The 12,611-nt window shown below is 29.9% G+C and overlaps 4 protein-coding genes across 5 annotated transcripts; 2 read left to right on the top strand and 2 right to left on the bottom strand.

Moving 5' to 3' along the window:
• The first annotated feature begins 53 nt into the window (after positions 1-53).
• Positions 54-6,255, top strand: LOC126769685 (leucine-rich repeat-containing protein 58). The gene is made up of 4 exons (XM_050488594.1): positions 54-697; positions 5,161-5,377; positions 5,650-5,839; positions 5,986-6,255. Exons 1-4 carry the CDS (start codon positions 204-206, stop codon positions 6,159-6,161), a joined length of 1,077 nt encoding a protein of 358 aa, XP_050344551.1. The 5' UTR covers positions 54-203; the 3' UTR covers positions 6,162-6,255.
• Positions 6,256-6,325: 70 nt separating this feature from the next.
• LOC126769704 (28S ribosomal protein S2, mitochondrial) lies at positions 6,326-7,839 on the bottom strand. 2 transcript variants are annotated; one of them, XM_050488621.1, is made up of 3 exons: positions 7,779-7,839; positions 7,357-7,440; positions 6,326-7,081 (listed from the first exon to the last, which is right to left on the bottom strand). In XM_050488621.1, the coding sequence occupies exons 1-3, from the start codon at positions 7,783-7,785 to the stop codon at positions 6,438-6,440; spliced, it is 735 nt and encodes a 244-aa protein (XP_050344578.1). In that variant the 5' UTR covers positions 7,786-7,839; the 3' UTR covers positions 6,326-6,437. The 2 variants fall into 2 exon arrangements, with proteins under 2 accessions (XP_050344578.1, XP_050344577.1); XM_050488620.1 differs by lacking the exon at positions 7,779-7,839 and adding an exon at positions 7,510-7,637.
• Positions 7,840-8,608: 769 nt separating this feature from the next.
• LOC126769697 (dnaJ homolog subfamily C member 17) lies at positions 8,609-9,853 on the top strand. Its single transcript, XM_050488612.1, has 3 exons — positions 8,609-8,761; positions 8,858-9,467; positions 9,619-9,853. The coding sequence occupies exons 1-3, from the start codon at positions 8,687-8,689 to the stop codon at positions 9,813-9,815; spliced, it is 882 nt and encodes a 293-aa protein (XP_050344569.1). The 5' UTR covers positions 8,609-8,686; the 3' UTR covers positions 9,816-9,853.
• Positions 9,850-12,405, bottom strand: LOC126769666 (CWF19-like protein 2 homolog). Its single transcript, XM_050488553.1, has 5 exons — positions 12,194-12,405; positions 11,273-12,118; positions 10,810-11,193; positions 10,392-10,730; positions 9,850-10,092 (listed from the first exon to the last, which is right to left on the bottom strand). The coding sequence occupies exons 1-5, from the start codon at positions 12,266-12,268 to the stop codon at positions 9,949-9,951; spliced, it is 1,788 nt and encodes a 595-aa protein (XP_050344510.1). The 5' UTR covers positions 12,269-12,405; the 3' UTR covers positions 9,850-9,948.
• Between the last annotated feature and the right edge of the window lie 206 nt (positions 12,406-12,611).

The raw sequence follows: 12,611 nt of genomic DNA, 5'->3' as shown, positions 1-12,611 counted from the left end.
TTTGTGTTATATCATGAATGTGTGCACAAAGCAGCTTGTCGTTTCACAAGAAGAAGGCAAAAATCACATCAGTTGCGCGTGCGCCTCGAAACGGGCGACTGGCCTGTTTGTAGCTATAGTTAGGCCTGAACATGACGTAAACCAAGTAAAAAATTTAATCTAAAACTGTTATTTTAAATGCCTGCTTCTTACGCAGTGCAATAATGGAGTGTTATACGTCGGATAGTTGCGATAGCGACTGTAGAGAACAAAAAACTCTCGACCTCTCAAATCGTTCATTGGACTGTGAGACCATATCATCTGAATTGAAGAGCTTATTAGATGAAAAAGATTGTGCTGATGAAAATTACGAAATATTACTTCTCTATAGTAATCGTATTAAGTCTTTACCAGACGCTATTAACAAATTTAGCAACTTAAAGATCTTGGATGTAAGCAACAATCGGCTGACCTCACTCCCTGATATACTGAAAAATTGTCCACTTACGTCGCTAATAGCTAAACACAATGAGTTAACCAATGAGTCGTTACCAAAGTCCTTCTATTCAACAAAAAATACATTAAGAGAGCTCAATCTCAGTGGAAATAAGCTGAATTTCTTTCCAGAACAAGTATTACAATTAGCGTCACTTAAATATCTTTACTTAGGTGGAAATAACATTATCAATATACCAAAGGATATATGGAAATTGAACAGGTAGGTCTCTAAACTAATACGATAATTAAAATAATAAATTTAAAAAAACATTCACATATTCGTAAATAACATACACGTAAAAAGCGGGCAATATTAGTGATAGATTTTCAATTGATTATCAACCATAACTTTTGAATAGTAATCAAATTTAAATTATTAAATACTAATAAGAATATTTTAACCAAGACTTAGACCAATGAGGCTAGGTCTGGTTTATACGGCTGCAAATGTAAAGGTCCCATATTCGAATCCGGATCAAATCGATTAAAATTATATAATATAAAACTTTATTTTCAACAAACTTTCGGTAGTAGCTCGAAGTCAGGAAGTTAGCAGTATTTAACTCGGAAAGAAAATTATCATTGATCTGATTGCTATTCCATCGAATTATTAAAGGAATAGAGAGTGAACCTATACTTGTACATGTAATAAATATTTTCTACGCAATTAGTTAGTCTTCGTTATTGGCCACCGTCGTCGAAATATTGTCAGGAGAATGTTGCAGTTTATAATCAAATGCCATTTATACTTTGTGATTTGACTAGCGTATTTGTACAATTTGTTTGCTCAATCTTTTTTTTACTCAAAACGTCATGCAAATTTTTGAATTTAAAGGAATTCAATGGATGTGCATCACCATATCCGTTTATAGTTTATTATGTTGTACTTATATTTTATGTTTTTATTAAGTATGTCAACGCAAGACAATCGTCTGTCTGGCAATGACATTTTATCTTAAGCATGTTACATTTTACAAAATGAACTTTAGTTAGCATCAATATTGAATATTTCTTACAGAAGATAAGGAATTTCTTCTGAAGTATTTTTGCGTTGTTATTAATAGATATAGATATATATATGTTATTAATAGATATATATATATATATATATATATATATATATTTGTTTATATATATATATATTTGATATATCGATAAAATATGAAGTTTCTCTCTTCTGAAATAGTAGATGACGCAACGTCAGCCATATCAAACTTGGTTAAAAAAGCAATCTAAACAAATTATGTTTAGACATAATAGCATATTAAGTCCCATCAGCTTATGAGAGTGAAGGATTAGAGTAGTTTTGGCTGCCCTTATGGTTCAAGCTTCTTTCATACCAAATTTTATCAAAATCGGTTCAGTGGTTTAGCCATGAAAGCGTAACAGACAGACAGACAGAGTTACATTCGCATTTATAATATTAGTATAAATTGATAGATTTTCGTAAATACATTATATTATGTAATGTAAGATATGTACGATTTTCTAAGAAAATGTATGATGATGTGATATTCATAGAAGGAACAAACTAATTACTTCTGTTACTCGACTATAAAGTTTTACAATTGAATTCCAGGCCAGAAGCCTTCAAAATGTATTTGCTGCTAAATTAAAAAAAAATATGTAAAGTAGCGAGTTCATGGATGATACCTTGGGAACAATACGATCACTTCCTGGTCATTTTTTTATATTTGAAATTTGTAAACAACAAAATCTGACATTTTTCAATCCGGTGGTAGTTTTTAATTTGACAGTTAATAAGTTGATGTAATGCTTCTATATTGAATAAAACATTTTGATTTTATTTTTATAAACGTTGCTTAGCGGGTGATAAGTTAAAAATACATACTGCATTTTTTATTTCGACTAACAAATCAATAATGACAGGAAGAGTCAGTGTTTAACTAAACAACCGCTAAGTAACGTTTATAATTAAGGTATATTATTACGTATACATTTAACGACATCAAAAATAAAATAATGTTGTCACACGCTGACGTAAAATAGCTATATTAAAATTATTTTATGCTACTTCACAAGGTATTAAGGTAATCATTGTTCGTTGAATGGATGGCGTTCGTAAGATAACATTATCAAAAATGTTACAGACATGCACGTGTTTTTAAACATTCAGTTGTTTAATTTTTTCACGCAATTGTCTATGAGCCGTGAGGGTTCCTCCTTACTGATCTTAAATCCAGTCTGGGTGCGGACCTCGGGATTGTCCCCTTTACACAGGCTAGTTCCTCCACGGCAAGTTATCTTGCCGTGCCATATATTTTAGCCCGGCGGGCCAGGGTCACATTGACCCAACTGTCTACGTTAAAAGAGATAATGGAGCTTAATTATTTCAATAGAAATGTGTAGATTGAAAAAATGCTATGATATAGGGATTTACAAAAAATCCAAAAATTGTTAAGAATAAAACGTAGAAATTAAGTAATTTCGTTGTTATTTTAGTCATTCAAATTCATCAATAATCTTTCTAATAAAAAGCATAGCAAGTTTTTTAAAGAAAATAGCAGGCGATATAAACATATTAAAAAGTATTCTTTTATTTTTTTTCTTCTTTTTAAACATACATTATCATTGAGGCGATATGATGTTGTGTGCATCCATATAATCATATAAATATATTATTTTTCGAAAAGATAATTAACTATTACAATAATAACAATAAAATCCATAAAAGTAACTTTAATTAGATTAATCTTTTACACAGTCTAAGTTAAATTCGCTAGCCATATACGGGTCAAAGAATGTTGTTGTTGATTTAAGTTTTATAAACATAAACAATGATTGCAACTATCTTAACGTAAACAACTATATAATTGAACATTGTGTTTTATAACATATCATTAAATTAATGTGCAAAAATTACGTAACAAATACTTTTAGAATTTCAATGACTATATTTTCATTGCTTTTGATTCCTGTCTACTGTAAACTATTTGTCTTATTAAGAAGCAATTTGCTCCATTGGATGACTAACGTAGATTCAAATCGATCGAGCGTAAAAAGTGAACGACAAAAAATTCTCAAATGTAGCTCAGAGTTTGGATGTTGGCGACATTTACAATCTCGTGTCTCGGAAAGCACGTAAAATTGTTTGTCCTACGCCTGAACTCTCTTCGGTCGGATTGTACACACTTCCAATTTCTAGGCTCCGGGCTGATACTGATATTCTTTGACATAAAAACCCAATAACTTTTGATTGGCCCGAACTGGGGTTTGAACCCAGTACCTCGCGGTCTAACCACTAGATCAATAAGCCAGTCACTATTAATAAATATATGCGAATTGTATGTTGCTGATAAACAAAGTTGTGCTGTAGATCCTTCCATTATAAAAGGCAAACGGGTGCATGGAGAGCAAGCAATCCTCTTAGACAGAAATTTAAATGCGGTAGTTTAAATTAATTTAATTATTACATAACTAACTCTGTCCGTCTGTAAGACTTTCACGTCTAAACGACTGAACCGATTTCGATAAAATTTTGTATAAAGCAAGCTTAAATCTCAAAGCATACGTTACTATTTATACCTAACACGCGGGCAAAAACTAGTATTCCACAAATCTCCATATTACCAAATTGAATGTTATAAAATGATTGCACTGAAAAAAATAATTAAGATAATAAATAAATTCAAGCTTATGATTTTTCAATACATTTCGACAATATTTGTTTAAGATCAAATGACATTATGACAAATATTTTATTTTTCTTTTCATTAATAGATGGCGCTAATTGTCTTTTACATCGTGCTATAACAATGTTTTTTTTGTAACCACTTAATAAAGTTTGGCTTATTTAAAATGAGAGATAATGTAATTTTTTATTTTAGTCTCACAGTACTAATACCGGTAGTATTAGTACTGTGCCACCGGGTAACCCTAAACAATATTTGTTTATTTGTTCCAATTTGATACCTTATCTACTCAACCAATCTAAATAACGTATTAAGTGGTTATTACATTATTTATTATTATTACGGTTATTGATTAATTTTTGCTGGAAACAAAAGGCAAAATTAATAAAACAGTATAAGTCATTAAAAATAACCCATTATAATTTTTTGTGTTTCTTAAGATAAACAACATAACATAACGATAACATTTATTAAATTTTTCAGTAAACTTATTAAAATTACCAATGTTTTATCAACGAATGTTTTAAATAGATGTGCTCTGACAACTCGTTCTTTGTCTCATGCCATTCATGTTGATATTTTACACTTATCGCAGTTTGTTTTGATAAACCTTAATATGGTTCATTTTAATAAAGCTTCCAAACAAAATATATTTTCATATATTCCTATAATGTCCTCTACTGCGATGTCGATACTGATACTGCGATATCGTTTTAAGGGAGTAAAGTAAATGTTTTTATTTTAAGATTAAAAAACAGATTATAAGAATATTTTTCTTATCATGTAAAAATAAAAAAATTTAATGTTTGAATTGTTTTTTTTTTCATAATAGAGTGTAAGAACTATTTATAAGACTGATGATAGTTATTTATATTATATAGATATATTGTATGATGTAGGTTTTTAGGTACAAGTGATGGTAAAATAGTGTACCAATTATACATGTAATGTCCCCGATTAAAAACCTAATTTTAAGACCTATGTACTCTGTTTGATTTTATTGTTTAACATAATATCTTGTTGTTTACAGCTTGCAAATATTGTCAGTAGGTGCTAACCAAATAAGCGAAGTGCCTGAATCAGTGGGAGCTTTGACATCACTGCAAGCACTTGTGCTAAGTAATAATCAAATAGAACAACTACCAGCTAGCATTGCAAATCTTAAGCATCTAAGATCGTTGTTGATACATAAGAACAAACTTAAGACTTTGCCAACACAAATTATAAAATTGAATGGTTTGACTGAGGTGAGTTAAAATGTTTGTAAATAGAGAGAATAATTGTAAATCGGTTCTAAAATATGGACTGCATAAAAAACAAACTAGGATTGTGTTTACGAATAATTAAAGTAGTAAAAATATGTTTTTTTTTTTTTGTGAAAATGCTCCACCATTTTACCCGGAGACTGAACTCAGGATCTCAGAATCTGCATCTTTATAAGTTAGCCACTAGTGACTAGACTAAGGCGGCAGTAAATGTGTTAATATTGTATTATGAAAGTAATATATTTCTTTTACAGTTAAGTCTTCGTGACAATCCACTCGTTGTAAGGTTTGTGAGGGACATGTCCTTACAGCCAGCTTCACTGCTTGAACTGGCTGCCCGTGCCATCAAACTTCACAACATTCCAATACAACCTGGGGATATTCCTTATACATTGATCAAATATTTAAAATCTGCACAATGCTGTGTCAACCCCAAATGCAAAGGTAAATTTTACAGAAACAATTCATTTCTTTATCAAATAAGTTTAAACCTTATGTCATATTAAACCATTATAAATATATTTTTACTAGCAATAAATCTTTTTATGAAAAATCAACTCACATTTTAAAGTGTACTTTTCAAATTTTAGGCGTATTTTTTGACAATCGTGTGGAACACATCAAGTTTGTTGATTTTTGTGGTAGATACCGGATTCCCCTTCTACAATATCTATGCAGCTCTAAATGTATCACAGGCAGCTGGGAAAGTCGTGAAGTTGATAGCAACGCACCTTCTCATTTGATGAGGAAAGTTCTCTTGGGCTAAAATAATTATTATATAAAATACAATTACATATCAAATATATCATTGCATATTTAAATTGTGTAAATCAATATAACTATTTTGATTTTTGATTATATTTGTTTAGTCATTATGTATTTAACCTGTAAAATATATAATAAGGGACAATTTTAGAATAAAAGATGTAATCTTTGTTAATTAAGAATATTATCTAATGTTATTGTTTACAAAACAAATTATTTTCCTATTCTATATGTTTAACTGTTGTTTATAGTAAAAGTTTGATAATAATTAGAATCTTTAACTGTTCTCTTGCAAAAATTTCATCCTTGCTTCTTTCCCTCTTGTAATAGCAGCTTTAAACAGTTTACAGTATAACTCAATAGCTACTGGAGTGTCGTCATTCCCAGGAACAGGATAAGTTATCAAATTTGGATTACAGTTGGAATCCACTATCCCAATAGTAGGTATTAATAATTTTGCACTATCTCTTACTGCTGTGTGTTGATTAAGAATATTATTTTGGGTATTCAAAAATATACAGAGATCAGGCAATCTAGTAATTGCACCAAACTGGTGATTAGCATTTGTAAAGATGCCCCCTCTCCAAAATCTTGTATGAGCATATTCACCACATTCCAGTGCAGTTTTTTCTACTAAATGAGCATTTAATGCATTTCTATTAAAAAAGCAGACAATTCCTCCTCTGTATGCAATATGGGCTGTAAAATTAAGTGCTTTCCGCAAATGTTCTGCAGTAATATCTAAATCAAATATTATATGTCCTTGTCTGGAACCATAAATATAAGGTGTCATAAATTCATTAAGTGATCCTTCTTTATGTCCAAAATGAACTCTTGCATCAAATAGATCTTTAACGGTAAAGAGGTTATGAACTTGAAAGTAGTCCGGGTGATCAAGTGGATTTTTTGCTGGTGTATTGCCTGAAATTAAAAGGATGTTAAAGTTAAATAAAATAAAAAACTTATTTTACAATGTCACAGACAACTTTTATTCAACTTTTATCATCATTAAATTTTATACAGCACTGAACATTGACAAAAAATTTACATAATCAATTCATTTCTCCACTTAATCCATTAAATTACAAATTAAATAATTAAAAATGAATAGTGTTGACTGTTTCCTTTACTTATATTTGTAAATTTTTTTCAATACATTAAATTAAATTTTTAAATTTATGTTACTCCACACTCACTTCCTTGTGTCGACTCCACTTGTTCAGGCTGAGTAGCAGTTGAATTGTTACGGCAGAGTGTAATACCATTCCTCAGCGGAAGAACTAAAAGTACATTTGTTATGGTACATAAGTGTTATAAGGAACAGTAAAATAACTAATTGTTTTACTTACTTAAGCATCTTCGAATCATAATTAAATATAACTAAGATACGGATTTTAAAATAACACAAATTTAATTCACAAATAATATGCACATGACAAATTGACATTGACAGTACAAATCGAAATCCAAATTGACAATTTAATTTAGTTGTGATTTTTTTTATATAATAAAGAGATAATAAAAAACCTATTAGGTACCTATAACCATTTCATACTTTGGGACAAGTTTATTTTTAATTCATAGGCTTTTTGAAATGGCATAGTGATAAATTGCTTACAATTCATTATTCAGTGTGATGGACTTTTTTTTCTCCAAATTCGTCAAGTGTTATTTATTATATTGCTAGTACTGTAACATCTAGATAATAATATTTATAGAATAGTACAGCCTATTCAAAATATTTTTTCTTACTATTTTGTTAGAAAAACTACTTTGTGCAGCTTAAGCTAATTTTATTATTAATTGCAAAAGCACTCTGACGAGCCGGTTGGTGTGGTTGGTTGTGGTTTGGTTGGATACTTTCACGCCGAAGGTTGTGGATTCGATTCCCACCCAGGACAGACATTTGTGTGCATAAACATGTATGTTTGTCTTGAGTCTGAGTTTAATTATCTATATAAGTATGTATTTACAAAAGTAAAGTAGTATATGTAATATATCAGTTGTCTGGTTTCCATAGCACAAGCTTTGTACAAGCTTAATTTGGGATCAGATGGCCGTGTGTGAAAAATGACCCAGGATATTTACTCTAAGTAAATCCAACTACGATTTTGATAAACAAAATGAACATTTAGTTTCAATAGACATAAATAATTCTTGGTACCCAATGATGTTATACATATAATAAGAAGTACTTTTGAAATTGGTTCCAAATATTAAAAATACTACTAAATTACCATTTCCGTAATATTATGTTTAAATATTATCACACCTCTGTGCAGAGACAATTTGTATTTTTTTTTAATTTTAGCAGATTTACTTTGTACGCTACTTTTAATCTTTTAACATAAATGTATTGGTTTTACATCAATCATTATTTTTTTAGTCCTAGCAACAAATAAATTGTAGTATCAATGAAACAAGATTGTTAGTTACTCATTACTGTCATTCATCTGTCAATTATCATAGTATTAGCTATTTACAAAATAAAAAATATTTTTAAGAATTAACTAGATCTTAAGTAAAATGGACAAGACAAACATTGAAGATATAGATCTATACGGATTACTTGACATTCAGATTACAGCCACAGAAGCTGAGGTATTTTGATTAATATACTAAGGCATTTGAATATTTAAGTACATTTTCTTAAACACATCTCAGTTTTTATGATTATTAATAATATATTACTTACAGATAAAAAAAGCTTATCGAAAAAAAGCTTTACAATGTCATCCAGATAAAAATCCCGACAATCCAAAAGCTGCAGAAACCTTTCATGAACTATCACAAGCTTTGGAAATATTAACTGATAAAGCAGCACGTGCTGCATACGACAAGGTATTAAAAGCGAAAGCAGCTGCAAAATTAAGACATCAAGAATTAGATAGTAAACGACAAAAACTGAAAGAGGATTTAGAAAGACGAGAACGTGAAGCAGTTTCAGGTGGTTCAAATGTAAATTTGACTGATGAACAAAAACTTGCTGCCGAAATAAAAAGATTACAAAAGGAAGGAAGTAGACTTTTACAAGAGGAACAACAGAAGATGAAAGAGGAAATTCAAAGAACTGTCAAAAATCTTAACGAACCGGTATGGGATTCTAGTTTGAATAGAATTAAAATAAGCTGGCAAGTTGACAAAAATGATCCTACGAATGGAGGGTACAATGAAGATAATTTAAGAAGATTTTTTAAAAAGTATGGCAATATCACAGCATTAATAATGTCACCAAAAAAGAAGGGTAGTGCTCTTGTGGAATTTTCATCTAAAGAAGCTTCTGAAATGGCTCTTGAATTTGAAAAAGGTAAGGTTTTAGATTTGAAACAAAATCATATGGAATTATTCTGAAATTATTGTATTTTCTCTTTGATTCTACTAGGTAATGGCTTACAATTTTAAATATTTAGTGATTCATTTTATTTTAGAATAATGTGATTAACATTGATTTTCTTCAGGTCTTCCAGATAATCCCCTTATTTTAAAGTGGGTTAATGATAGACAAATTTTAAGTATGAAAAAGGCTACAAATGTTAGTTCTCTAGTATCGGACAGAGACTATGAATCAATGGTTTTAACAAAAATGAGACAGGCTGCAGAAAGGCAAAGGTTAATAGAGGAAATGATGAAAGAAGACCAGCAAGAAAAAAATTAATATATATTTTGAATAAATTTTAAACTTGTTTTCTTTTACTTTGGGATAATATCATTTCTCAACTCTTATACATACTTAAATATATTTTAAATTATTTATTTATTGTTAATATATACATGCAAAGATCATCTTTCTAGTTTTGACATTTAAAGGATTTCTCGAAAGGCTTCCAATCCTTTATGAATTCCACAACTTTCTTCCTCTGTAAATCTCCATATTCTCTTTGAGGGTTCTTCCATAAAGTATGATCCAAATCCAACATACCACCAATAATTTCCTAAAATTAAATATGATAGTTTATTAAATTTTCTACTCCTATTAAACCATAATATTATTTATACAGAAAAACAGTTATTAAATATTCTGGTTTCGACTTATCTTATTTTTCAAGAAATGTTTGACACAATTTGGGAAGACTTTGGTTCCCATCATCATCATACATACATGTAATTTCTACATTATATATGTAAAGCATTTCTTAGTAAATAATGTAAGTGAAATGAATACATTTAATCATTTTTATGTCATAAAAACTAGCACAATTTTTTTTTAGTAATATAAAAAACCTTTAATTACCTCAGCAAATGTTTTCGGAAAGAGCTGTTGGTCCTCTATGACATGAGCAAAACCTGGATCCATTCCAAAATCAATCCAGAAGTATGGTAAACCTTTAGGAATACCTTTTCTAATATTTTTTCCTTTTAAATCAACAACTTTTTTATTCATAGACCATTCAGCTTCACACTCCAAGAGAGCTTTTTTAAAATAAATTGATGCCATGTCTCCAACATCTCGTGGTAATGGGACACAATTTATTACCATGTGTGGACTTCTGTGTAGTCTTGTGGCTGTTTCATAAAAAACTACATCCTTATTCTGTGTATGGAAAAACTGAGTGATCATTTTTCTGTAGTCCTAAAATAATAAATAAAAATTAGTTTCTGAATATATATAATAAACTATTTTCTAATAGTAATAAAACAATTAAGCATACCAGTATTTCATTCCAAATATCTTCATCCAAACCAGTTACACATGTAGTGTGTTGTATAGTACTTAAAATGCAATGCCCTTTAATCAATGATTTTGTAGGCGGTAAAGCCATGTATATTTTATTTCCACAACTAACAATGAGATGTTTTAACATATTTTTGGAGTCAAAACAATAGTTACAGCCTTCCAAAGACCTCTCTAATTTGACACTTTGATTGATGGCACGGTGTTTTTCCTTTTCACTTTCCTTCGCCATATTTTTGTTCTTAGATATGTCATCCAAAAATATATCTTCTAGATCATCATTTGGATTTTTACTTTTACTTGCAATTCTGGCTAACTCAGCATCCTGATCATAGTTTGAACCATATTTTTCTTGTTCAAACTGAAAATAACAAAATTAAAAGGTAATTACAATAGTTAATTGTTGTTGAGATTAAACTATTTCTTTTATACAAACCCACCATTTGTGCTAAATTATGTTTATCATCATTTCCAAAGTATTTAACTCTTCCACAGGCATCATGTGTTTCAGCCTTACGTTTGCCACCTTTACTTCTTGGGTCGCCCTGATAATTCATTAATGGTCTACTATTACCACTACTAGATGTTGACATTAGAAGGACTCTATCATCTTCATCCATCTTTGTAGCATCAGTATTATTCTTTCTGTACTCTCTGGCTGCTTCCAATTTGGCTTTCAATTCTTCAACTACTTTCATATCACCCATTATTTCTGCCTTAACAATCTTTGAAGCGAGCTTATTCATCTTTTCATCTGAAAGAAATAAGCTATCTTTGCCTTTGGCTGTACTCCTAGGCGATATCGAGTTATTTTTATCTAAGCTATAGCTAGTCGAAGCATCACTAGTTTTACTTGTACTAATTTCTTCTATGGATTCTTTTTGGTTTTTTGATTCTGAACGCCAATTAAATGATTTTCTTTGATTTGAATTATAATTTTGTGATATATCCTGTTTGCTTTTGTTATATGAATTGGATTTACAATAAAAATCATCATCACATGATGGTTTTAAAAATTGCCTGGATTTTCGAAAATTTTCTGCAGTTAATGGTACACCAGAACCACCATCTTTCCAATAAGGATTAAGTTCTCTGGTACTCGTAGATGGATTATATGAATCAATGTGTTTCTTTTCTTTTAATTCTTGTTTCGGTCTGATGTCGTCTTTAGTATATGTCTTTAGCATTCCAGTCATCGACATCCATTCTTCACGATCATCCGCAGCGTTCATTGATACTTTTGCCTTTTCAACCCATTCAGATGAAGAGTCAGAACATTCTGACGACTGAATGGTATGGTTATAAGTTGATTAATTTATTTTAATTGTAATAAAATGATTAATTAGTTGCAATATACTTACCGTTCTTTTTAAGCCGACACTTTTTTCATGTTTTGAGGATTTCTTGTGCTTTTTTTTATGACGCTTTTCTTTCATATTTTTAGAGAAGAAAACTTAAGATATATACAAATAAATAACTGCTTAATGTAATTGATTGATGTATGTACGAAATCTGCAGTTAGTAGTTACTTCGTAAGTTTAGAGTATTTACACAACAGCAACACTCATTTTAATTTGACTACACCACCCGCCGTCCAGATAAAACAAAAATAAATGTCAAACTAATTTAAGAAAATGTAGATTAAAAAAACTATGATTTTACACACTATCAATACTGTTGTGTCTAAAAACGTTTTTTTTTAAACAACAAGACTGTTTAAAAAAGATATATGCCTTCAATGGGACACATCTTTTATTTGATGGCACCACTGGTGTGGGA

The sequence above is a fragment of the Nymphalis io genome, chromosome 7 (assembly GCF_905147045.1).
Source record: "Nymphalis io chromosome 7, ilAglIoxx1.1, whole genome shotgun sequence".
Taxonomy (NCBI): Eukaryota; Metazoa; Arthropoda; class Insecta; order Lepidoptera; family Nymphalidae; genus Nymphalis; species Nymphalis io.
Note: the sequence above shows the minus strand (reverse complement) of the source record. Positions and strands in the feature narration are given on the sequence as shown.

Coding starts and splice junctions, on each gene's coding strand:
- LOC126769697 (XM_050488612.1), top strand. CDS start 8,687: ATGGACAAGACAAACATTGAAGATATAGATCTATACGGATTACTTGAC. Junction 8,762..8,857: donor TTACAGCCACAGAAGCTGAG/GTATTTTGATTA, acceptor TATTACTTACAG/ATAAAAAAAGCTTATCGAAA. Junction 9,468..9,618: donor GGCTCTTGAATTTGAAAAAG/GTAAGGTTTTAG, acceptor GATTTTCTTCAG/GTCTTCCAGATAATCCCCTT.
- LOC126769704 (XM_050488620.1), bottom strand. Junction 7,082..7,356: donor AGTGGAGTCGACACAAGGAA/GTGAGTGTGGAG, acceptor TTTTAATTTCAG/GCAATACACCAGCAAAAAAT.
- LOC126769685 (XM_050488594.1), top strand. CDS start 204: ATGGAGTGTTATACGTCGGATAGTTGCGATAGCGACTGTAGAGAACAA. Junction 698..5,160: donor GATATATGGAAATTGAACAG/GTAGGTCTCTAA, acceptor TGTTGTTTACAG/CTTGCAAATATTGTCAGTAG. Junction 5,378..5,649: donor AATTGAATGGTTTGACTGAG/GTGAGTTAAAAT, acceptor TTTCTTTTACAG/TTAAGTCTTCGTGACAATCC.
- LOC126769666 (XM_050488553.1), bottom strand. CDS start 12,268: ATGAAAGAAAAGCGTCATAAAAAAAAGCACAAGAAATCCTCAAAACAT. Junction 12,119..12,193: donor GTGTCGGCTTAAAAAGAACG/GTAAGTATATTG, acceptor CATACCATTCAG/TCGTCAGAATGTTCTGACTC. Junction 11,194..11,272: donor AACATAATTTAGCACAAATG/GTGGGTTTGTAT, acceptor TGTTATTTTCAG/TTTGAACAAGAAAAATATGG.